The sequence below is a fragment of the Microcaecilia unicolor genome, chromosome 1, assembly GCF_901765095.1.
Source record: "Microcaecilia unicolor chromosome 1, aMicUni1.1, whole genome shotgun sequence".
NCBI classification, from domain to species: domain Eukaryota; kingdom Metazoa; phylum Chordata; class Amphibia; order Gymnophiona; family Siphonopidae; genus Microcaecilia; species Microcaecilia unicolor.
The window spans coordinates 344,282,122-344,306,638 of record NC_044031.1 but is presented as its reverse complement, the minus strand read 5'-3'; the positions used below and the strand labels follow the sequence as shown (position 1 = coordinate 344,306,638).

The 24,517-nt window shown below is 49.6% G+C and overlaps 1 protein-coding gene across 1 annotated transcript in view; it reads right to left on the bottom strand.

Moving 5' to 3' along the window:
• Positions 1–12,039: 12,039 nt before the first annotated feature.
• Positions 12,040–24,517, bottom strand: part of KIAA1143 (KIAA1143 ortholog) — a 124,171-nt gene continuing 111,693 nt past the window's right edge. Inside the window, 4 exon segments of the mRNA XM_030209310.1 lie at positions 12,040–12,434; positions 12,436–12,474; positions 12,476–12,576; positions 12,579–12,608. Of these exon segments, the coding sequence (XP_030065170.1) occupies positions 12,393–12,434; positions 12,436–12,474; positions 12,476–12,576; positions 12,579–12,608 (212 nt within the window). The 3' untranslated portion in view covers positions 12,040–12,392.

Here is a 24,517-nt window from a genome sequence, read left to right as displayed (position 1 = left end):
ACGGTACCGTGGAGGACTCTCTAGGTGGTGATGGATAATCGAGGACCTCGAGCATCTCAGCCATCGGCTCATCCACAGAGACCACGGGGAAGGGAATGCATATAGACATATCCCTGACAAAGGAGGCAAAGGAGAGGCTCTCAGGAGGCGAGAGCTTTCTCTCTGGTGAAGGCGTGGGGTCGGAGGGAAGGCCCACAGACTACTCTGAGGAGAAATATCTGGGGTCCTCCTCCTCCCCCCATGAGGCCTCTTCCTCGGTGTAGGACATAAGCTCATGCAGCTGAGTCCTCAACCGGGCCCGGCTCGACGTCGAGGCACTGAGGCCTCGGTGTCGTCGAGCGGTGGACTCCCGCGCCGGCGGGGACGAAGCTCCCTCCATCGACATCGACGGGGACTCCACCTGCGTGGCGGTTGAGACCGGCTAGAGCACCCCCGGCGCCGGCACAGTCTGGCGCATCAGCCCTTCCAGGATCCCCGGGAGGATGGCTCGGAGGCACTCGTCCAGGCCCGCTGCCGGGAAAGACGGGGGGGCCGGTAGAGGCGTCGGTGCCGGAAGCTGCTCGGGTCCAGGAGACTGCACCGAAGTGCTGGGACCCTGACGCGTCAGTACCTCTACTACAGAGGGGGACCTCTCCTCTCGACGCTGACGCTTACTCAGCGTCGACTCCTCTCCGGCGCTGGGGGGCCGGATGCATCGATGGCAACCGATGACGGTGCTTCTTTGTTTTCTTGCGATGCCCGTCATCGGCGCTAGGTGGAAAGGAGGAGGAGGAGGTCGATCCCCCTCGGTCTCGAGGGACCGGGTCAGACAGGGTTCGGTCCCGAGGGCCATGGGCAGAGGGAGTGACCGGGACCGATTGCCCACGTGGCCTCTCACCCCTACCCTCACCGGAGGACCGGCGGGCCAACGGGACCTATGCTCCTGGGGTCGTTGCCATCGGTGCCAATTTCGCGGCCATCGATACCAGTACCGAAGAACCGGCCGTCGATACCGATGCCGTCGAGGTCGACGTCGAGGGGCCGGCGCAAGTTCCAAAAAGACGGTACCGAAGAACTTGCCTTGCTACTTGAGTCCGTTTCCGGAGACCAAGACACAAAGTACACGACTTGGTATCGTGCTCCAGCCCGAGGCACCAAGCGTGAGTGTCGGTCTGCGAGATAGGCCAGCCGCACCGACCACACTTCTTAAATCCACTCGGGACCTTCGAGGACATCGACGGAAAAATCGCGTCGGCGAAATCAAAGTCGTCGATGGTGGCGGTAAAATCACACGAAAAACAACTGGACTGCGCGGCCACAAGGCCGCAACGCGAGGCCCCCGCTAGAAAACGAGGGAAAAGTACAGCGCGTTCTTTTTTTTTTTTTTTACAGAAAAAAATTCTGAGAGGAACGCGCAACGAAAATAAACGAAAAAAAGGTTCGCGAACAACACGACGGTTTTCCGGGGCTGAGGAAGAGAGAGGTGAACACGTCTCTCTCCAGGCGCAGAAAAGACTGGCGGGAACGGTCATGCACGGGTGGGAAGACAGCCGCGCATGCGCGGTGGGCGTGCCCTGCGTGCGGACCGCCCGCGAAGCTTCTTCCGGTTGGTGGGGGCTGCCGCGGACGTCACCCAGTCGTGAGAACAAGCAGCCTGCTTGTCCTCGGAGAATATGGTTTACATACTGTCCATCTAACAACGAGCAGATGAGGATAATAGCCACACAATTGCTGATTGTATGGAGCCTCTTGTATTGACTGCACAAAATTTCAAATATTTACCTGAGGTTCAGATCCATAATCTGTGTGAGAATTCCATGTATAGTCACTACTAAGCAATGCGTAAATGACATGGGGGCATCCCTCCTATCAAAGAGGGGGAAGGGGATAAAATGTGATAAGTGGTTGGCACTCTGTACTAGCTTAACAAAAAAATTTTCTTATGAACATTTGTATCTGTGAGGCTGTATATATATGGTCAAACATGTATTTTATTTAAGTGTCACTAATAAAAATGTTGTAAAATAAATGGGCAAAACTAAATGTAGGCACATTTATGTTTATTATTGAAGTTTTATAGGAGTATACACTGCCCATACCTGTTTGTATACATAAGGCCTGCATTAGCCTAACTGAAGCCTATGAGCCAAATTCTGACTGCAACATACCACCCTGTCATGGCTACTACAAGATTTCCTTTGTCCACTGGTCAGACTGACATTCCTAGGCACATCTGTGGTTCTCTTTGGTATGAAACCTACAGAGTGAGATTTAATTACTTAGGAATGAGGTAACCTTCATTAGGGGAACCAGTAGTTCCAGATCTGATAAGGTGGGCAATCTGCAGGGCCAGCAGCTTCATTGTATTTTCTGCAGAACATCTAGCCAGCTCAGTGGTCCTAATTAGCCAAGGCCTTACCTCATCTACTGTCCACTTGCACAGCTGTACCAGCAAGTCTTTGTGTGCCTAGCTCATCCAATCAGAGAACTGTTCCTCTATATCATGCACTCTTGCTGGACAAAGGACAGACTCTCAGGAAGGAGAGAGAGAGAACACTCTTATGGGTGTTAGTTTACTAGCGAACCTGTAGTTCCAGAAAACGGATGAGTGCCTCATACTCAGTACTCATGAACCTAAACTCATAAACGGTAAAATTATGTATCATACCTGATAATTTTCTTTCCATTAATCATAGCTGATCAATCCATAGACTGGTGGGTTGTGTCCATCTACCAGCAGGTGGAGATAGAGAGCAATCCTTTTGTCTCCCTATATGTGGTCATGTGCTGCCGGAAACTCCTCAGTATGTCGATATCAAAGCTCAATCCGCAGGACTCAGCACTTAGAGAATTACACCCACAAAGGGACACTCTGCCCAGCTCACCACCGCCGAAACGGGGGAGGGGAATCAACCCAGCTCATCCCCACACAAGTGGGGGAGGGGAATCCGTCCAGCTCATCCCCGTGGAGCGGGGGAGGGACACCACACCCGCCGATCTGGCTTATCCTGCAACCGCAACTGCGGGAAGAGCTGACTGACCCTAACACCGCCGAAGCGGGAGGGGTACAAAGCTGCCCTACAGCTGCACGAAGCGGGAGGGAGCGCCGGCAGAATTTAGGTCTCAATCTAGCCCCGAAAAACGGAGAGGAGAGGAATGCAGCAGCTCACTGTAACACAAAATCTTCTCAACTCCTGAAGAATCCAATTGAAAAAACTTGAACACGAAGTCCTCCTGAACAGGAACTGAAGACTAAACCTGAACCTGAAATGCAACCAGAATATAAACAGTACAGATATCTGGAGGGGCTATGGATTGATCAGCTATGATTAATGGAAAGAAAATTATCAGGTATGATACATAATTTTACCTTCCATATCATCATGCTGATCAATCCATAGACTGGTGGGATGTACCGAAGCAGTACTCACCCAGGGCGGGACATAGAAATCCCTGACCGCAACACTGAAGCTCCAAACCGGGCCTCCGCCTGAGCAGCCACAGTCAAGCGGTAATGCCTGGAGAAGGTATGAGCAGATGCCCAAGTTGCCGCCCTACAAATCTCTTCCAAGGAAACGGAACCGGCCTCTGCCATCGAGGCCGCCTGAGCTCTAGTGGAGTGAGCCTTCAGCTGGATAGGCGGCACCTTCCCCGCGGCCACATAAGCCGCTGCAATGGTTTCCTTGACCCATTGTGCTACTGTAGGCTTGGCAGCCTGCAGACCATTACGAGGACCTGCGAACAGCACAAACAGATGATCCGACTTCCGGAAATCATTGGTCACTTCCAAGTATCTGATGATGACTTGTCTCACATCTAGATATTTGAGAGCAGAGTACTCCTCTGGGTAGTCCTCCCTACGAAAGGAGGGTAGGCAGAGCTGCTGATTCACTTGGAAGCGAGAAACAATCTTGGGCAGGAAGGAAGGCACTGTGCGAATAGACACTCCTGCCTCAGTGAACTGCAGAAAGGGCTCTCGACATGATAGCGCCTGGAGCTCAGAAACTCTTCTGGCTGAAGTGATAGCCACTAAAAAGACTGCTTTCAACGTCAGGTCTTTCAGAGATGCCCTCGACAAGGGTTCAAAAGGCGGCTTCTGCAAGGCTCTTAGCACTAGATTGAGATTCCACGCAGGCACTACCAAGCGCAGAGGAGGGCGTAGGTGATTAACTCCCTTGAGAAAGCGCACATCTGGCTGCGAGGCCAGGGAAGCACCCTTCAGGCGACCCCTGAAGCAAGCCAGAGCCGCTACCTGGACTTTAAGGGAACTGAGCGACAGGCCTTTCTCCAGACCTTCTTGCAGGAACGCCACCACTGAAGAAATTGGAGCAGTGAAGGGAGAAAGAGAGCCTGCCTCACACCACAATGCAAAGGTACGCCAAACCCTGGCATAAGCAGTAGAAGTAGAGCCCTTCCTCACTCTCAGCATAGTGGCGATGACCTTGTCTGAGAAGCCCTTCTTCCTCAGATGCTGCCGCTCAATAGCCCCGTAAGACCAAAGGGGGAGGGATCCTCCATCACCACGGGACCCTGATGCAACAGGCCCTGATCCGCTGGCAGCCGCAGAGGACCGTCCACTGAGAGCCTGATCAAGTCCACGTACCAGGGACGTCTGGGCCAGTCCGGACCCACCAGGATTATCCGGCCCGGATGCTTTGCACCCGGTCTAGCACCCTGCCCACACATGGGCCAGGGACGGGAACACATAGAGAAGCTCCTGTGTCGGCCACTGTTGGAGTAAGAGCATCTACTCCCCAGAGATCGAGGGTCCCTTTCCTCTGCCTGAAAAGCGCCCGGCACTTGGCAATTGGCCGCTGACGCCATCAGATCCAGGCTCGGGCTGGCCCCATGCGCTTCCTGTGATGGTCCATAGACAACGCCTGAGCCGATAGCTGCACTCTCCGGGATCCAAGGTATGGCGGACTGAGGAAAGTCCACACACTTGACAATGCATGAACTCCCGCAATGTGGGCCGCCAACAGGCTGTTCCACGGTTTCGCTTCCGCCCACGTGGCATAGATCATAGTCTCCTTGGCTAGAAGGGCGCTCTTGGTACCATCCCGGGTGGTTGACATAGGCCACAGCCGTGGCATTGTCCGACAGAACCCGTACGGCCTTCAACGCCAGTACCGGGAGAAACTCCAAACAGCGCCAACAGAATGGCTCTGAGTTCCAGGAGGTTGATAGACCACTTGCCTCTGCAGGAGACCAGAGCCCTGCGCTGTCCTTCCCAAGCAGTGGGCTCCCCCAGCCCGTCAAAGAGGTGTCCGTCGTGACGACAACCCACTCCGGGGTCAAAAGAAGGCATTCCTGCGGGTACAACTTGTCTGTCCTCAGCCACCAGTCTCAGCACCTGCGCACCGCTGGATCCAAGGGAAGGCGCACAGGCGTAATCCTCCGACACCGTGGAGTCCTGCGCTGCAGCAGAGGAGTGTTGTAGTGGTCTCATATGAGCCCTGGCCCCAGGGCACTACTTCCATCGTGGCCGTCATAGAGCCCAACAGCTGCACATCGTCCCAAGCCCGAAGAGGAGGAGGCTACTAGGAAATTGGTCCAACCTGAGCCTGAAGCTTGACAATCCGATGTCTGGCAGGAACACTCTGCCCACCTGGGTGTCGAAACGAACTTCCCAGATACTCCAGGGACTGAGGTCGGGCACAGCTGGCTTTTCTCCCAGTTGATGATCCACCCCAGGAGCTCAAAAGAGCAAGCAACCCGGTCCCACAGCTTTGCCGCACCTCTGCATAAGAGGGGGCCTCGGATCAACCAGTCGTACCAGATAAGGATGGACTTGTACTCCTTCCTTTCGTAGGAAGGCTGCGATGACCACCATTACTTTGGAGAAGGTCCGCGGAGCAGTAGCCAACCCGAACGGGAGGGCTCTGAACTGGAAGTGTCGGCCCAGGACTGCAAAACGCAGAAAGCGTTGATGAGGAGGCCAGATGGGGAATATGCAAGTAAGCTTCCTTGATGTCCAAGGATGCCAGGAACTCCCCGGCCTTCACTGCCGCTATAACAGAGCGGAGAATCTTCATTTCGGAAGTGCCGAACTTTCAGGCCCGAGTGACCCCTTTGAGGTCGAGGATAGGCCGTACCGAACCTCCTTTCTGTTGGTACCACAAGTAAATGGTGTAACGTCCCTTGCCAAGCTGGATCTTCTGGCACCGGAACGACCGCAACCAGGCGGATGAGATTGTCCAAAGTCTGCTGCACTGCCACAGCTTTGACCGGAGACTTGCAGGGAGAGTGCACAAACCCGTCTCTTAAGGGTCGGCAGAACTCTAGCTTGTAGCCGTCTCTGATGACTTCCAGCACCCAAGCGTCTGAAGTACCCTGGTCCACTCGCCCAGAACAAGGACAGGCGTCCTCCAATCTGCTCTGGGCCATGGACCAGGGCCCCGTCATTGGGTACGAGACCCTGGAGGGAGGACCGGAGGACGCACCTCCGGGACGGCGGTCTCTGCGAAAGGAATGCTGCTTGGGGGAGTTGTTCCTCTTGAAGGAAGAGGGGGCAGAGGAGCCCGACTTGCCCGGGCGATACCGATGGGCTTCCTGAAACCGTCCTTTGGAGGAACCGGGGCGGGCACCACTGGCCCGAGCCCTGACCTCTGGTAACCTCTTGCCCTTAGACGTGCCGAGATCGGTCACAATTTTGTCCAGCTCGACCCAAAGAGCAGCTTGCCTTTAAAGGCAACTTAGCCAGGCGAGACTTAGAGGCATGGTCAGCAGACCAATGCTTCAGCCAAAGCCAACGCCATGCAGAGACTGTCTGAGCCATACCTTTAGCCGAGGCTCTCAAGACATCATACAGCAAGTCTGCCAAGTAGGCCAAGCCCGATTCCAGGGCCGGCCAATCAGCCCTCAAGGAAGGATCCGAAGGGGAAGCCCGCTGCACAATCGTCAGGCACGCCCTGGCCACATAGGAGCCGCAAACTGAGGCCTGCAAACTTAAAGCAGCCGCCTCGAAGGACGACCTTAAAGCCGCCTCCAATCTTCTGTCTTGGGCGTCCTTCCACCGGCAACGCCGTTTTCTTAGTCACCGCAGTGATTAAAGAATCCTCGGTAGGCCAAAGAAAGGCCTCCTGTTCACCTTCAGGCAGAGGATAGAGGCGGGACATAGCCCTAGCCACTTTCAGGCTCGCTTCTGGGACATCCCATTGAGCCGAAATCAAGGTGTGCATGGCCTCATGCACGTGGAAGGTTCTAGGCGGGCGCTTCGTCTCCAGCATAATGGCAGAGCCAGCAGAGGCTGAGGGAGAGAGACGTTCTCTGGAGAGGAAATCTTCAAAAAAATCCTCATGGCCTGCACTAACAGGTTGGGGAAAATCCTCTGAGTGAAAGATCCGCGCTGCAGAGGGGTCATCCGCTCCATCCGAGCGGGAATCCGTTTCCTCCAAGGAATCCCCAAAAGACCGTTGGGAGAACTCAGATACGCTGCCCTCATCTACATCAGAGGAGACAGAGTCCTCTAGGGCCTGGAAATCCACTCTAGGGCGTTTGCTTCCGGAGGCCTCAACCCCTTTATCGGACAAGGGAGCAGGGGCAGCGTTTTGCATAAGGAAAGCCTGATGCAGCAGCAAAATGAATTCAGGTGAGAAACCCCCCCGACTGTGCACTTCTGCAGCCTGGGCCACGGCCCTAGACGCACCCTCAACCGGTGCTCGCAAGAGCGGGGGAGAAACATGCTGCACATCCAAAATGGCGTCCAGCGCGAAACTCCGAAAAGGAGCCGCGCGGGAAAAATGGCGCTTAACTTTGGCCGCTTTCTTGCCGTCGCCCGAATCAAGGGCGACCATAGCATTAACGTCTCCCACCTCGAGGGCGGCACAAGAAGAAGCCGTCCGAGCAGAGTGGCTGGCCCAAAATGGGGGGGGGGGGGAGCAGCAGGGGATGGGCGTTTATGGCGGGGAAAACCGCCGCACCGGAGGAAGAACCGGGACACTGACCGGCCTCCAAACTGACGCCCAAAGAAGGCGATTCAGGCTTTGAAAGCCCCGCATCCCCGCTAGACGCACACACGTGGTCCGGGGAGCGATTCTTCGCCGCCCCTCGCCCTCCAATGCCATAGGCCACGTGGAGACCGATCGGGGAACCCCCTGCCCGCTACAAAAGGTAAAAATTACCTGCTTCTCGCTCCGAGCTGTAATAAACTGGTGTCCCAGTGAGCAGCTGCAATAAACGCTGATATAAACGTTGAAATAAACGCCCTTAAAGGACGTTCAAAAATTTTTTTTTTTTTTTTTAACGGAGCCAGCGGGAGGGGGGAGAAAAGGAGGGACCTGGCACCACTAGGTTTGCACTTGCTCAAGAAGAGCCCTCAACCCCAGGTACTCAACAAAACCTAAACAATTAGGCTTGGAGACCTAGCCAGAGCTGCTGCTGTGTGTGACCACCACCTGCTGAGATAGAGAACTTACTGAGGAGTTTCCGGCAGCACATGACCACATATAGGGAGGCAAAAAATTTGCTCTCTATCTCCACCTGCTGGTAGATGGACACAGCCCACCAGTCTATGGATTGATCAGCATGATGATATGGAAATGAGCTGTACTGAGTAAGAACCAGTACTGGGTAGCATCTTAGCCACAGCTAAGACTAGCTTCAGAGAAGTGCTGTGTGCATTCCCGTTTCACTACTGAGACAGCCTTCCACTACAAACACAGAAGACACAATGGAGCAAGGCATCCTATCTACAGGAGACAGCTGTGAAACATCAAGCTTGGAGTCCGAGGGAGAGGTGAGAACTGCCACACCACGGGAGCAATGGACTTTTTGAGTGCATCCAAGGGAATGAGAGACAGTGCATTACTTCCTATGGTCTAGTGCAGTGATGGCGAACCTTTCAGAGACCGAGTGCCCAAACAGCAACCAAAAATCTAATTATTTATCGCGAAGTCACCACATGGCTCCGCCCCTATGATAGCCACACCCCTTACACCAGCCATGGCGCATATAAACAGACATCATTGAAAATATTATACTAGTATAGGAGAAAAAAAATAACATGATTTTCTTTCATTATAAATCATTTCTGTAAGTTGTTACAGCTCCAGTATACCCAGTGCAAAATAAGACAGCAGATGTAAATTCTCAAATTGAACATATTCCAAACACTAAAATGAAATAAAATGATTTTTTCTACCTTTGTTGTCCGGTGATTTTGTTTTTCTATCCATATTGGTCCTAGTGGCCTTGATTCTGCTGCTCTCTATCTGTTCTCTTAACTCCGTTTCCAGGGCTTCCTTTCCATTTATTCTTTACTTTCTCCTTTTCTTCTTCATTTCTTGCCCTCCATCCATGTCCAGCAACCCTCCTCTCTCCTCCAGCTACAAATGTCCAGCCACCCTCCTCTCCCCTCCAGCCACAAATGTCCAGCCACCCGCTCTCTCCCCTGCCCTCCCCTCCAGCCACCCTCCTCTCCCCCCTCTGCCCTCCCCTCAGCCATCCTCCTCTCCCCCCTGCACCTCCCAGCGGCAGGCCTCCCTCCCACCCAGCACCAGGCAGGCAGGCCTCCCTCCCATCCAGCACCAGGCCACCCACCCAGGCCTGCCACCCAGTACCAAGCACCAGGCCTCCCACCCAGCACCAGGCCTCCCTCCCTCCCACCCAGCACCAGGCCACCCACCAAGCACTCCCCACCAAGCACCCAGGCCTGTCATCCTCCCACCCAGCACTCCCACCTAAGCACCAGACCTCCCTCCCTCGCACCCAAGCACCAGGCCAGCCTCCCTCCCTCGCACCCAAGCACCAGGCCACCCATCCAGGCCTCCCACCCACCCGGCAGCAGGCACCAGGCCACCCACCCACCGTCAAGCATTCCTCCCTCCCTCCCACCCGGCACCAGCCCGCCCGGCCTCCATCCCTCCGAGCACGAAATTTAGAAGTCTTCCCTTGTCCGAGTTAAGGCGGCGTCAGCAGTAGCAGCGAAAAGCGTGCTGCTGGTTCGGCGAACCTTCAGCCTTCCGTCTCTCAAACTCTGGTCCCGCCCTAACAGGAAATGAGGGCGGGACCAGAACTTGAGAGACGGAAGGCTGAAGGAGGCGCGCCGAGCCAGCAGCACGCTTTTCGCTGCTACTGCTGACGCCACCTTAACTTGGACAAGGGAAGACTTTAAATTTCGTGCTCGGAGGGAGGGATGGAGGCCGGGCGGGCTGGTGCCGGGTGGGAGGGAAGAAGGAATGCTTGACCGCGTGCCATAGGTTTGCCATCACTGGTCTAGTGGGTAAGACAGAAAGCATTGCTAAATTCTAAGTGGTTCTTAAGTTACCATTAGTTTGTTAGTACTTTATCAGGAATACAATATTAGTTGCATTGCTATTAATACCTGACCAATCTAATCTGGCGCTTAACATACCGCAAATGTCCTTGAATGGATCTAAAGTGCTGTACAACAATAATGCTTAACATACAGTTGCATAATTACAGATCAATATAAATAAATAGGTCTATTATATAGCATCTACTATTAAGTATTCATTAAACAAAATATTTTAAGATTCTTGCAAAATAAGCCATAGGAACTTTCTAATATTAGACCTGATGGTAGAGACTAATAGAAACAAGTTGCCTGATAGGAGTATGAATGTTCATGGTTACGTTTAGATGTTATTACCCGGATTCTATATAGTGCACCTAGAGATCTGTGCTGAAATTAGTACAGATTCTATAACAATGCACATAACTTAATTGGCTTAACAAGTTAATCAGCATTGATAACTCAAAACAGGCAATAATGAGCACTAATTGGCAATAATTAGAATTTACATGCACACTCGCTAAGTGGCATTCTATAATGCAGTGCGCCTAACTTCTAATGCATGCAGGCAAAGAAGGGCGTGGTTATGGGTGGGGAAATGGGTGTTTTGTAGGCATTCCAAAATTTACGTTCATAGTTATAAAATATGGTCTAGTGCGCTTAAATCTACGTGCCGGGATTTACAACACGTTTTCATAGGTGTAAATAGAGGCATATAGCTTTAGGCACTGAGATATCAACTAAGTGTATTCTACATACCGTGCGCCTAAATCTAGGCGCCGTTATATAATACACGTAGATGGCATTGTTTTCCGCACCAATTTTTTTAGGTGCCATATCTATAGAATCTCCCCCTGTATGTTTAATGACTGGGTATATAAGAAGATTACTTTCCTTCTCGATGTCAAATGAAAAGTAGAATGGTTCAACAATTCATATAAGTAAAAAGAACCCTGATCATTTGAAGACTTAAAACCAGGCATGATATCTTATACATGGCTCAAATCCCACTGCTGCTCCTTGTGATCATGGTCAATCACTTAACCCTCCATTGCCTCAGGTACAAACTCAGATTGTGTGCCCTCCAGGGAGTAGGGAAATATCCAGTGTATTTGAATAGTAACTCATCTTGAGTGGACAGGGTCTCAGTCATCCCATTACAATGAACCTAGTGGGCCAGATTTGGGATTCATGCTAATTGGTTTGGAAAGAGAAACTGCAGACTGTGGTCCTTGGTTAAAGAATGTTGCTGCAATGGCTGGGTTCAGCACTAAGAAAATAAAAATAGGATAAAAAGAACTCCCACAAAGAAAGGTAGTTGTGAATGAATGCTTCTTTTGGCACCACAGTCCAAAGAGGCTGTTCTGACTGAACTGGAAACTCACAGGAGCAGGAATACTACTCCTGGACACAAATCAAAACAGTGAGCATGCATTTATGCAGATTAGAAATCTGCTAATGGAGCTGACCTTGCCCTGAATCTCAGAGTACTGACAAAATCTATCATCAGAGTTACAGAGATCATAAGTGGTCAGTAAATATACTCCATCTGGGTCCCTTTTACTTAGAAAACAACAGTACTTGACTTAATTACTAAGAGTTGCTACAATCACAATGAAGATCAGTAGCAAATCCAAGTGATTGCTTTACTATGAATGCATTAAGGGTGTTTCACTGAGGTCCAAGACAACCATCTACTGTATTAATGCACTAACTACCCTATAAATACTGAAAGGCAGAATCTCTGTGGAACTCTTAGCACTGTAGGGAAAGTCTTGAACCTGGGCACCAAGACAACCAGAATATCAAATTAACACTGGGATCACTTTATTGTTTTGAATGGCTATTGTCTTGTTACTCAAGTTAGTCCTAGAACTAACATCTTGCCTTCTAGGAAAAAAGAAATCTAGTCCAAATTTCTCAAGGGGTGGTGAGGTAAGTTTCACTCTCTACCACCCATCTCAAATTTATCATAAAGGTATGCTGATAAGAGTAGTTGAAATGTTAGCCATGGAAATCCGCTCCCTTCCACTGCTGCATGCCATTTTCTGATATTGTCCTTTAAAAAAAAAATAATGATAATTTGAAGGTTACAATATGGTTCATTTTTAGTCACTTAAAAACACAGCAGAAGCATACAAGAGAGGCAATTCCAACACTAATCTTCCTCATCATCACCAAATGAAAGCAGACTGCTGTGTTCGAACTTGTTTCTGAGAACTCTGGGAGCCTGTACTATCCCAATGAGTTTCGCTTTTCTTCCTGCTTTCTTTTCTTGTTTGAGCTTGCAGTCAGCCTGGAATATTTTTCATCTGAAGAGCGCTTCACTGGTTTCCTAAAATTATCTTCCCATCGGCAGGGGCTGGCTCTGGATCTGCAGAAAAGAAAGCAGTCATTATTCATGCGGAAATTAGGTTCTTACCTTGGTAATTTTCTTCCTTTAGTCATAGCAGATGAAGCCATATGTATGGGTTGTGTCCATCACCAGCAGGGGGAGATAGAGAGCACTCAACTTTTCACAGTGCCTCATGGCCAGCCAGCTCCACTGCCTCTTCAGTATTTGAAGCTTCCAAGCAGTACGGCAACCGCAATGGGAATAACATGAAACTTTCCTCACAGCGACGATGGCCCATTAACAAGGGCATGAACTCAAAAGGAGGGAATGAACACATCCTCCTGGAGGGAATAAACTCGTCCTCCTTATTGTATAACTGGAGGAGATACACGCAACCTCCTGGAGGGAATAAACTCATCCTCCAAAACATAAACTGGAGGAAATGGACTCATCCTCCTATAAGTGAACATGAATCCTGAAGACTGTTTTCCAACTTTCTCCCAAGGAAGGAACTTCAGGAAACAAGAACAGAACCTGAAACAGATTCACAGCATACAGACAATCATATAGGGAGGGCTCATGGCTTCATCTGCTAGGACTAAAAGAAAGAAAATTACCAAGGTAAGAACCTAATTTCCCCTTCCTTGTCATCAAGCAGATGAAGCCATTATGTATGGGATGTAACAAAGCAATCCATATATAGGGTGGGAACAGGTCACACCATGCGCTAGCACTTGTGCTCCAAAACGCGCATCCCTCCTAGCAGCCACATCCAGCCTGTAATGTCGGGCAAAAGAGAGCTTCGAAGCCCATGTTGCTGCACTGCATATCTCTTGACGAGAGAGTGCTCCAGTTTCAGCCCCAAGAGGAAGAAATCGCTCTGGCAGAATGCGCCTTAAAGGCTACTGGCGGAGACCGGCCGGCAAGCAGATAAGCTGAAGAGACAGTTTCTTTGAGCCAGCGGGCAATAGTGGCTTTAGACGCTGGAGACCCTCTGCGAGGACCTGATAGCAAAACAAACAGATGATCATAGATCCTGAAAGAGATAGTAACTCGCAGATACTGAAGCAGAGTCCTACGCACATCCAACAGGTGCAACTGCCCAAAAGATTTTGGAAACTCCTCCTTATCAAAGGAGGGCAAGAAAATAGGCTGGTTTAGGTGAAACGCTGAAACCACCTTAGGCATGAAGGAAGGACAGCGCCTGGAGCTCTGACACCCGTCTCGCCGAAGTAATGGGCACAAGAAAAACGGCCTTTAGTGTCAAATCTTTCTCCGATGCTCGCCGAAGCGGCTCAAAAGGAGAAGCCTGCAGGGCCTTCAAAACTAGCCCCAGGTTCCAAGCTGGACAGGGTGCTCGCACGGAAGGCCGGAGCCGAAGCACCTCACTAAGAAACCGTGCCACATCTGGATGAGCAGCTAAAGACACGCCTTCAACCTTACCACGAAGGGAGGCCAACGCTGCCACTTGCACCCGCAGGGAATTATAGGCCAAGCTTATTTGTACACCGTCCTGCAAAAAGTCCAGAATCGGCGAGACAGGAGCCCACATGGGTGTGATCGCTTTTGAAGCACACCAAGACTCAAACTGGCGCCAAATCCTGGCATAAGCCACGGAAGTGGAACGCTTGCGGGCCTGCAGGAGAGTGGAAATGACTGTGTTTGAATAGCCTTTGTCCCTCAATTGCGCGCCCTCTCAATCGCTATGCCATAAAACCAAAGCAGCAGGCGTCCTCCATGGCTACCGGGCCCTGTGACAACAGGTTCGGTACCAGAGGTAAAGGAAGGGGAGCCTCCACTAGCATCTGTCGGAGGTCCGCATACCAAGGCCTCCTGGGCCAATCCGGGGCGATTAGGACCATTTCTCCTGGGTGCAGCTGAATCCGCAGGAGCACGCGCCCTATCAATGGCCACGGAGGGTACACATACAGTAGGCCCGGAGGCCAGGGCTGAGTCAAGGCATCCAACCCTGCCGAGCGAGGATCTCTCCGTCTGCTGAAGAAGCACGGGACTTTGGCATTTGAACTTGTCGCCATAAGATCCATCACGGGCTTGCCCCATTTGGCACATATCTGCAGGAATACGTCGTCTGCTAGTTCCCATTCTTCTGGATCGATCTGATGCCTGCTTAAATAATCGGCTTGCACGTTGCTCTGACCTGCAATGTGAGCTGCCGACAGAAACTGAAGGTGCAGCTCAGCCCAGTGGCAAATCTGTTCGGCCTGCCAGTGCTCTGCACTGAGTGCCGCCTTGTCGATTTATGTAGGCCACTGCTGTCATGTTGTCCGACTTCACTCTTGACAGCCAATCCTTCCAGGGTCACTTGAAAGGCCAGAAGAGCCTGAAACACCGTTTTCAACTCCAGGCAGTTGATGGACCACTCCGTCTCCTCGGTTGTCCATAGACCCTGGGCATGCTTCCCCTTGCAATGTGCGCCCCAGCCCTTCAGGCTGGCATCTGTCACTACTAGACACCAATCAGGGAGTACTGAGACCACTCTGGCTGTAGCTTGATAGCTCTCTGTTACAGAGTCTGCTCTGATGAGCCAGTCATCTAGGTACGGGTGAACCCTGATACCTTCTCGCCTGAGCAAAGCAGCTACTACCACCATTACCTTCGAAAAGGTTCGGGGAGCTGTGGCGAGGCCAAAAGGCAAGGCCCGGAACTGGAAATGTTTTCCCAACACCGCAAACCTCAGAAACTTCTGGTGCGGGGGCCAAATTGGTATGTGCAAGTAAGCTTCTTTCAGGTCTAGAGACGTGAGAAACTCTCCTGGCTGTACCACAGCAAAGACGGAGCGCAGGGTTTCCATGTGGAAATGCCGCACTCTCAGGGACTTGTTTAATTCTTTTAAGTCCAGAATAGGGCGTAAAGACCCACCTTTTCGTGGCACCACAAAGTAGATGGAGTATCGGCCGTAGCCGTGTTCGGCGGGAGGTACCGGGGACACGGCCCCTAACTGAATCAGACCTTGCCCGTCTGGCGGCAGAACCGCATCGGGACTCCACAAATACGTCTCTTACTGGGGCGTTGAATTCTATTCTGTAGCCATCTCTGATCAGGTCCAGAACCCACTGATCTGAGGAAATATTGGCCCACTCCTCGGCAAAGAGGGAAAGACGTCCTCCGATGACAGGAAGCGAGGAGGGGGCCGGCGCACCATCATTGAGAGGGTCGCCCCTGAACTCCAGGCCTAGAGCCGGTGGCTGCAGAACGCCTGTCTGAGTGAAAGGAGTTCCTCTGCTGAAAAACGGGCACGAGAAGTGAACCCAGCAGAACGCCCCGGGCGGTACCTTGTAGCTTCATGGAAGCGAGGTGTATAAGAGGAGTGGACCGCCTGGCCCTTGGAGGAAGGCCTCGGCCTAACTTCGGGCAAGCGCTGGGGTTTAAGATCTCCCAGGCCTTTAACAATTTCTTTTCCAACTCCTCACCAAATAGGAGAAGGCCTTGAAACAGCAACTTCACCAACCTTTGCTTAGAGGCCATGTCCGCTACCCAATGTCGTAGCCAAAGAAGACGGCGAGCCGCCACTGCTACTGCCATTTGTTTAGCCGAAGCTCTGACAATATCATAAAGGGCATCAGCCAGAAAGGACAAGGCTGACTCCAGCAGCGGAGCCACATCCGAGAAGGGCTCCGCTCCATCTCCGGGCTGTTCCACTGCCTGTTGCAACCACACCAGGCAGGCTCTAGCAGCATAACAACTGCATGCAGACGCCCGAACAGTAAGACCTGCAATTTCAAAGGACCGTTTAAGTGCTGCTTCCAGCCTACGGTCTTGTATATCCTTCAGGGCAACTCCTCCTTCCACAGGGAGGGTAGTTCTCTTTGTCACCGCAGTGACTAGGGCATCTACTTTAGGCATTGCAAAGCGAGCCAAATGCTCCTCACGCAGAGGGTATAATTGCCCCATAGCCCTGGAAACTTTCAAAGGTCCCTCGGGGTCAGCCCACTGAGCGGAAATATGCTCTTGGATGGAGTCATGCAAAGGAAAGGCTCGAGCAGGCTTTTTGGTACTAGCCATCCTAGGATTCACAGAGGAGGCCGTGCCACTGTCAGGCTCTTCAATAGAAAGGACCTGTAGGGCATCTGAAAATAAGTGCTGGCAGCTCATCACGGTGGAAAATCCTCACCGCGGAGGGATCATCCAGATCCTGTGGTAATTCTGCACCTGACTCTGGCTTCTCAGACCACGAAGGCCTGCCAGAACTCTCCGAATCCTAACAGCCCGACCACAGGGGGGGGGGAAGGAGGTGCACCACAATCTGAAGGGGAATTAGCCCTTCTACGCTTTTCTTTATGCCAATTATCAGGGAAAATAGCCTCAGCGGGCAGTCCAGGCCAGAATCCACCGTGGGGGGGGGGGGGGGGGGAGGACAATAGAAGGGGCCTCAGACGACCCTTGAGGGAGAGCTCTTTTCAGCATGTATGCTTTATGCAATAACAACACAAACTCGCCCTGGGCACCCAGATTCCGTCCGGGGCTAGGCGCTCCCTGAATAGCCTCAATTCGAGGTCCCCCCCCCCCCCCCCCCGGGCTCAGGGCTCTCCGTCTCTATGGAGGCCACGCCATGCAGAGAATTAAAAATGGCGTCCGCTGCCAGCTCTGAGCGGGAAGAATCATTGCTTGCCATGCTCGGGCCGGCTCTTACACCTGTACAGCACGATTTACAGAGCCCCGCTGCTGATTTGCGCTTGCCACACCGGGAACAGCGCTTTACATTCTCTGCAGCCATCGGGAAAATTCAAAATGGCGGTTTCGTGCAAAAAACGCCCCGATCACGGGCCCACCCCGGAGTTAGAAAACACTCTTACCTCACCGGACTGAGTATCACAGCTCCGGTCCCATAGAAGAATCAAAGGAAAACCTCTGTTCCATTTTTTTTTTTTTTTTTTTTTTTTTTAAACGCTGTGAGGAAAGCAGAGGTAATAAGAACTCCGGAGGCTCAGATGAGTGGGAAAGGCAGGGAAAGGCGAACCAATGTGCCTGCATCCACTGAGTGGGAAAGGACAGGGAAAAGCAAGCTAATATGTCCACATCCACGGGGGCATGAGTAAGGCAGGGAAAGGGCTAACCTATGTGCCTTCAAAGTGAAGCTGCTATAGCCTCTAACACCCCGGCTAACAACTGGCAAGCCAGGAGCCACCCCCAGGCAGATTTTTGATGGAGCTCGAAGAAGCTGCAGCCACCCTGCTTGTGGAGATAGAGAATACTGAAGAGGCAGTGGAGCTGGCTGGCCATGAGGCACTGTGAAAAGCTGAGTGCTCTCTATCTCCCCCTGCTGGTTGATGGACACAACCCATGCGTAATGGCTTCATCTGCTTGATGACAAGGAAAGGTATATGAGCGCACACAGTACTTCATGGAAAGGTTCTGCATAGGGTGATGCAGAGCACACACAAGGTGTCATTGAATAAAACAAAAACATATATCCAATTCAACCAGAAACTATACAGCTTATATTGCATACCTGATAATAGCAAGCATGAAATATCAAGTCTAACTGTACTAGTCAAGTTTGACCATGCTGAAACTAGTGAGTTAGTAGGGGTGGGGAAGGAAAGTCAATGTTTTCTGGTGTACACAATGATATTTCTTTAGTTCAGTTTGTTTGTTTTTTAATTGTTTTATCCATAACATATAAAATAATCAACTTGAAAGAATTGGAAATCACAATTACAAAATTAAATACAAAAAGAAAAAGTTCTCATTAATTAGTCCACATATACTGGAGACGAGAAAAGAAAAAATAAAGACTCAAAAGAAATTTAAAATGATCAAAGGAGCAGAAATAAACGACCATACCCCACAGCCAGATACGTCATTCCCCAGGCTTTACTTCAGGGCCAACTACAACTACAATTTCTTCTCTGGTCACATAAAGTTCAAGCAGCTGTTTAGGTTCAAAATATAGGACATTTTTGTTCTGATTCACTGAAATTTCAAATAAATGATGCTCCCAAAGCCAGGACCCTCAGCCGAAGGGCCAAGACTCTTTCCTGAGCTTTTGTATCACTTGAGACAAAACAGAAAATATACATGCATTTGAACCCAAAAACTGTTCCTTAATATGACAGAAATATAATTTCAAAACATAGCTTCTATCATGTTCCAAAGCAACGGTCACAAGTCGAGTTGTTCTAGATGTTAAAACCTCCAGTGAACTTTCCAAAAAAGCTGTTAATTTTAACTCAACTGGAGGGTCTCCCTTTGCCCCAACCAGAGTTGAACTTCCAGGATTTCTTCCAAGAGTCAAATATTACGTTCTCACTAGAGGTGGAGTAATATCTCATGGAAGCACTTACATACCATTTCAACCGGAGATACAATCGGAGACCTGGGAAAATTCTCAATTGATCCTCCATACTCTCCAACTTCTGAGCAATCAAAGATCTTTCTTTCAACAAAGTCCGTTCTACCTCTTTCAATTCATTTATTTGTTCAGCTTGTTTCTCCAATTTTTCCCCACGAGAAGTTAAGAATACTCTGTGATCTTCCACCTTAGTAACTATAATCCCAAAATCAGTTTTAAATTCTTTAAGTGCCACTCACAGCTTGCCACAGGGAGTCCAAAGTTACTGTGGCTGGTTGAACAATATCTACTACTACTACTTATCATTTCTATAGCGCTATTAGACGTACGTAGCGTTGTACACTTGAACATGAAGAGACAGTCCCTGCTCGACAGACCTTACAATCTAATTAGGACAGACAAACAGGACAAACAAGAGATAAGGGAATATTAAAGTGAGGATGATAAAATAAGGGTTCTGAACAAGTGAATAAGGGTTAGAAGTTAAAAGCAGCATCAAAAAGGTGGGCTTTTAGCTTAGCTATGAAGACGGCCAGAGATGGAGCTTGACATACTGGCTCAGGAAGTCTATTCCAGGCATATGGTGCAGCAAGATAAAAGGAACAGAGTCTGGAGTTAGCAGTGGAGGAGAAGGGTGCAGATAAGAGAGATTTACCTAGTGAACGGAGTTCCCGGGGAGGAATATAGGGAGAGATAAGAGTGGAGAGGTACTGAGGAGCTGCAGAGTGAATTCACTTATAGGTCAATAAGAGGAGTTTGAACTGTATGTGGAAATGGATAGGAAGCCAGTGAATTGACTTGAGGAGAGGACTAATATGAGCATAACGACACTGGCGGAATATTAGTCGTGCAGCAGAATTTTGAACAGATTGAAGAGGAGAGAGATAGCTAAGTGGGAGACCTGTGAGAAGCAAGTTGCAATAGTCTAAGCAAGAGGTGATAAGAGTGTGGATGAGGGTTCTGGTAGTGTGCTCAGAAAGGAAAGGGAGAATTTTGGTGATATTATAGAGAAAGAAACAACAGGTTTTAGCAGTCTGCTGAATATGTGCAGAGAAGGAGAGGGAGGAGTCGAAGATGACCCCAAGGTTACGAGCTGATGAGACAGGAACGATGAGAGTGTTATCCACAGAAATAGAGAATGGGGGAGGAGGAGAGGTTGGTTTAGGGGGAAAGATAAGAAGCTCAGTCTTGGTCATGTTTAGTTTCAGATGGCGCTGAGACATCCACGCAGCAATGTCAGACAGACAGGCTGATATTTTGGCCTGGATTTCGGCTGAGATTTCTGGTGTGGAGAGGTAGATCTATGAGTCATCAGCGTAAAGATGATACTGAAAACCATGGGATGAGATCAGAGTACTAAGAGAAGAAGTATAGATGGAGAAAAGAAGAGGTCCCAGGACAGATCCCTGAGGTACACCAACTGACAGTGGGATAGAAGTAGAGGAGGATCCACTAGAGTATACACTAAAGGTACACTGGGAGAGATAAGAAAACCAGGAAAGCAAATGGCCATTTTCGAAACAGAAAAACATCTCTGTTAGCCACTTTATTTTTGGAAGTTTCAGCAAAATGTCCAAAATCGGATTTAGAAATATCAAAAATGCCCCCTGCATCAGTAAAAGCAAACTATAACCCAAAAAATACAAACTTGCAGGCCAGCACTATAGTACTGTGATACTAATGCCACTAGCTATTACCTCACCGAGATCAAGGTTAGAAGATTGTCACAAAACACCTAGCACCCACTTGGGGTTAACCCTGCAGCCACCTAAAGGGTCTGTCCCAGCACCTGCACTTGTGCACATGCTCTACAATGGCAATACCCTCCACCCTATCCACCAGCAGAGCTCTATTAGCTCTGGAAGGTTCCCCTCCTCTACTCTCACAGTTTGCAGCGGTGATCTTCTTGCTGCTCAGCCTGTCCCCCAAGGTTCCTGCTCGGCTGCCCCTCCGCTAACATGACTCTCTCCAACCTCATGGGAATGAGAGACCACGCCAGCCTCTGTCAGCTGCGGAGGAGTCGGCCTCAGATCCAGACTCAGAGAAACCTGATCTACGCTAAGGTCCGCTGATGTACTCGGCAATCCTCCCGAAGTAGTTATGCAGTTTCAACCCATCACATCAGCACTCCCTCAAGCGTGGTCTGTACCAGATGACTCGGAGCTTCAGAGATTGGAGGGCAAGCCTTCTGAGCACCTTTCCTCTTCCCCATATCAGCAAAAAGCTATCTGGGGTTGGTAGCTTCTAGGGAGAACTCTCAAAAGGAAAGAGCAGTGCGTCAAGCATCTGCTCTGGACACCATCTTGCCTCCATTCCTTTTTTTCCTGTCATATAGGCATGCACCTTTTATGTAGGTAGGTGCCACCAAGGTGATATGTGCAACAATCTGCACAAAAAAGTACACTGGTACATGAATATTATCATCATAACTGAGAGCCTTGGTTCAAGGCCTGACTTTGGTTCAGGATCTAAAAATGGCAGAAAAGCTTACAGGCCTGTAATTTGAACCCTGGAAGTTCCAGTAAAGCTCCTGAGCTGTTGGGATGGTGCGGTCTACCAACAGGGCATAGTCAGTTACACCCAGGAAAATATGGTCAGAAATGTAGAACTGAGTGGTCTCGCAAGAAGATGACCCGAGTAACGCTAATAAAAGCCAAGCACGTACGGTAAATGGTACCATATATGGTCACTAAGGTGGTGACTACAATATATTATATCCAATAAGGTGTGTTACTGTCATTTTGTCTGTATCCTAAATGGGCATATTAAAAATGAGTGTACTTCCTGTTTCTTTGGAGTGAGACAGTCACAGACAGCACCTTTGTGCAAGCAGGGCTGCTCTCTCACATGAGAAACCAATCAATTGTATCTGCATTGGCAAGTAATCCTATTGGTTTCTCATAAGTGGTCTTGAATCTCTTATACATATATTTGGAGAATAATAAATAAAAGCATTTCATTGCTTGTATATTCTTTGGAGTCTCAAATATAGAAGTAATTCTTGTGTAGCAATGTTCTGTACTCCCAGTGAGATATCACTGATCTGCTAATAATACACATACTTGATAAGGTATCTAATAAAGAGCAAACTGCTGCAGCCTTGGGTGATTTATTTCTTCCTAGGTAGGGATAAATTGACCCTAAAATACAAGATATTTTTATGCACCTTATTTGTAACAGTTCTGAAATTCTTATTCCGTTATTACATAGTAACATAGTAGATGACGGCAGAAAAAGACCTGCACGGTCCATCCAGTCTGCATAACAAGACAACATATGTGTAAACCTTACCTTGATTTGTACCTGCCATATTCAGGGCACAGACCGTACAAGTCTGCGCAGCAGTACTTCCTGCCTCCCAACCACCAGTCCCACCTCCCATCACCTGCTCCGCCACCCAATTTCGGCTAAGTTTCTGAGGATCCATTCCTTCTCCACAGGATTCCTTTATGCATATTCCCCGCATGTTTGAATTCCGTTACAGTTTTCATCTCCACCACCTCCCGCGGGAGGGCATTCCAAGCATCCACCACCCTCTCTGTGAAAAAATACTTCCTGACATCTTTCCTGAGGCTGCCCCCCCCTTCAACCTCATTTCATGTCCTCTCGTTCTACCGCCTTCCCATCTCTGGAAAAGATTTGTTTGTGGATTAATACCTTTCAAATATTTGAACGTCTGTATCATATCACCCCTATTCCTCCTTTCCTCCAGGGTATACATGTTCAGGTCAGCAAGTCTCTCCTCATATGTCTTGGAACGCAAATCCCGTACCATTCTCGTAGCTTTTCTTGCACCGCTTCCATTTTTTTAACATCCTTCGCAAGGTACGGCCTCCAAAACTGAACACAATACTCCAGGTGGGGCCTCACCAACGACTTGTACAGGGGCATCAACACTTCCTGTCTTCTGCTGATCACACCTCTCTCTATACAGCCTAGCAACCTTCTCGCTACAGCCACCGCCTTGTCACACTGTTTCGTCACCTTCAGATCCTCGGATACTATCACCCCAAGATCCCTCTCCCCCTCCATACCTATCAGACTCTCACCGCCTAACACATAAGTCTCTCTTGGGTTTCTACTCCCTAAGTGCATCACTTTGCATTTCTTCGCATTGAATTTTAAATGCCAAGCCTTAGACCAATCTTCTAGCTTCCTCAGATCCTTTTTCATGCTTTCCACTCCCTCCCGGGTGTCCACTCTGTTACAAATCTTAATATCATTCGCAAATAGGCAAACTTTACCTTCTAACCCTACGGCAATGTCACTCACAAATATATTGAACAGAATCGGCCCCAGCACCGATCCCTGAGGCACTCCACTACTCACCTTTCCCTCCTCCGAGCGAACTCCATTTACCACCACCCTCTGTCGTCTGTCCGTCAACCAGTTCCTAATCCAGTTCACCACTTCGGGACCTATCTTCAGCCCATCGAGTTTATTTAAGAGCCTCCTGTGGGGAACCTTGTCAAAAGCTTTGCTAAAATCTAAGTAGATTACGTCTATAGCACGTTGATGATTTAATTCTCCAGTTACCCAATCAAAGAATTCAATGAGATTCGTTTGGCACGATTTCCCTCCGGTAAAATCGTGTTGTCTCGGATCTTGCAACTTATTGGTTTCCAAGAAATTCACTATCCTTTCCTTCAGCATGGCTTCTATTACTTTCCAATAACCGAAGTGAGGCTTACCGGCCTGTAGTTTCCAGCTTCTTCCCTATCACCACTTTTGTGAAGAGGGACCACATCCGCCGTTCTCCAATTGCTCGGAACCTCTCCCGTCTCCAAGGATTTATTAAACAAATCTTTAAGAGGACCCGCCAGAACCTCTCTGAGCTCCCTCAATATTCTGGGGTGGATCCTGTCCGGTCCCATGGCTTTGTCCACCTTTAGCTTTCCAAGTTGTTGATACACACTCTCTTCCCGTGAACGGTGCTCTATCCACTCCATTCTCAGGTATACTTTTGCCAGTCCCTCTCGGTCCTTCTCCAGGATTTTCTTCAGTGAAAACCTATTTAGCAAATTGGCTTTTTCTTCATCATTATCTACATAGCGTTTTGCTGTATCTTTTAGTCTCACAATTCCCTTTTTAGTCATTCTCCTTTCACTAATATACCTGAAGAAATTTTTGTCTCCCCTCCTTACATTTCTAGCCATTGTTCTTCCGCGTGCGCCTTCGCCAGACGTATCTCTCTCTTGGCTTCTTTCAGTTTCACCCGGTATTCCTCCCCGTGTTCCTCTTCTTGAGATTTTCTATATTTCTGGAACGCTAACTCTTTAGCCTTTATTTTCTCAGGCCACTTTCTTGGAGAACCATATCGGTTTCCTTTTTTCTCTTGCTTTTATTTACTCTCCTTACATAAAGGTCTGTGGCCCTATTTATTACTTCCTTCAGCCTGGACCACTGTCCTTCCACTCTTGTACGTCCTCCCAGCCCATCAGCTCCTTCCTCAGGTATTCCCCCCATTTTACTAAAGTCAGCACGCTTGAAATCCAGGACTTTGAGTTTAGAGTGACCGCCCTCCACTTCAGCCGTCATATCAAACCAAACCATTTGATGGTCACTGCTTCCTAGGTGTGCACCCACTCAGACATTTGACACACTATCCCCATTTGTGAGCACCAGATCCAGCGTC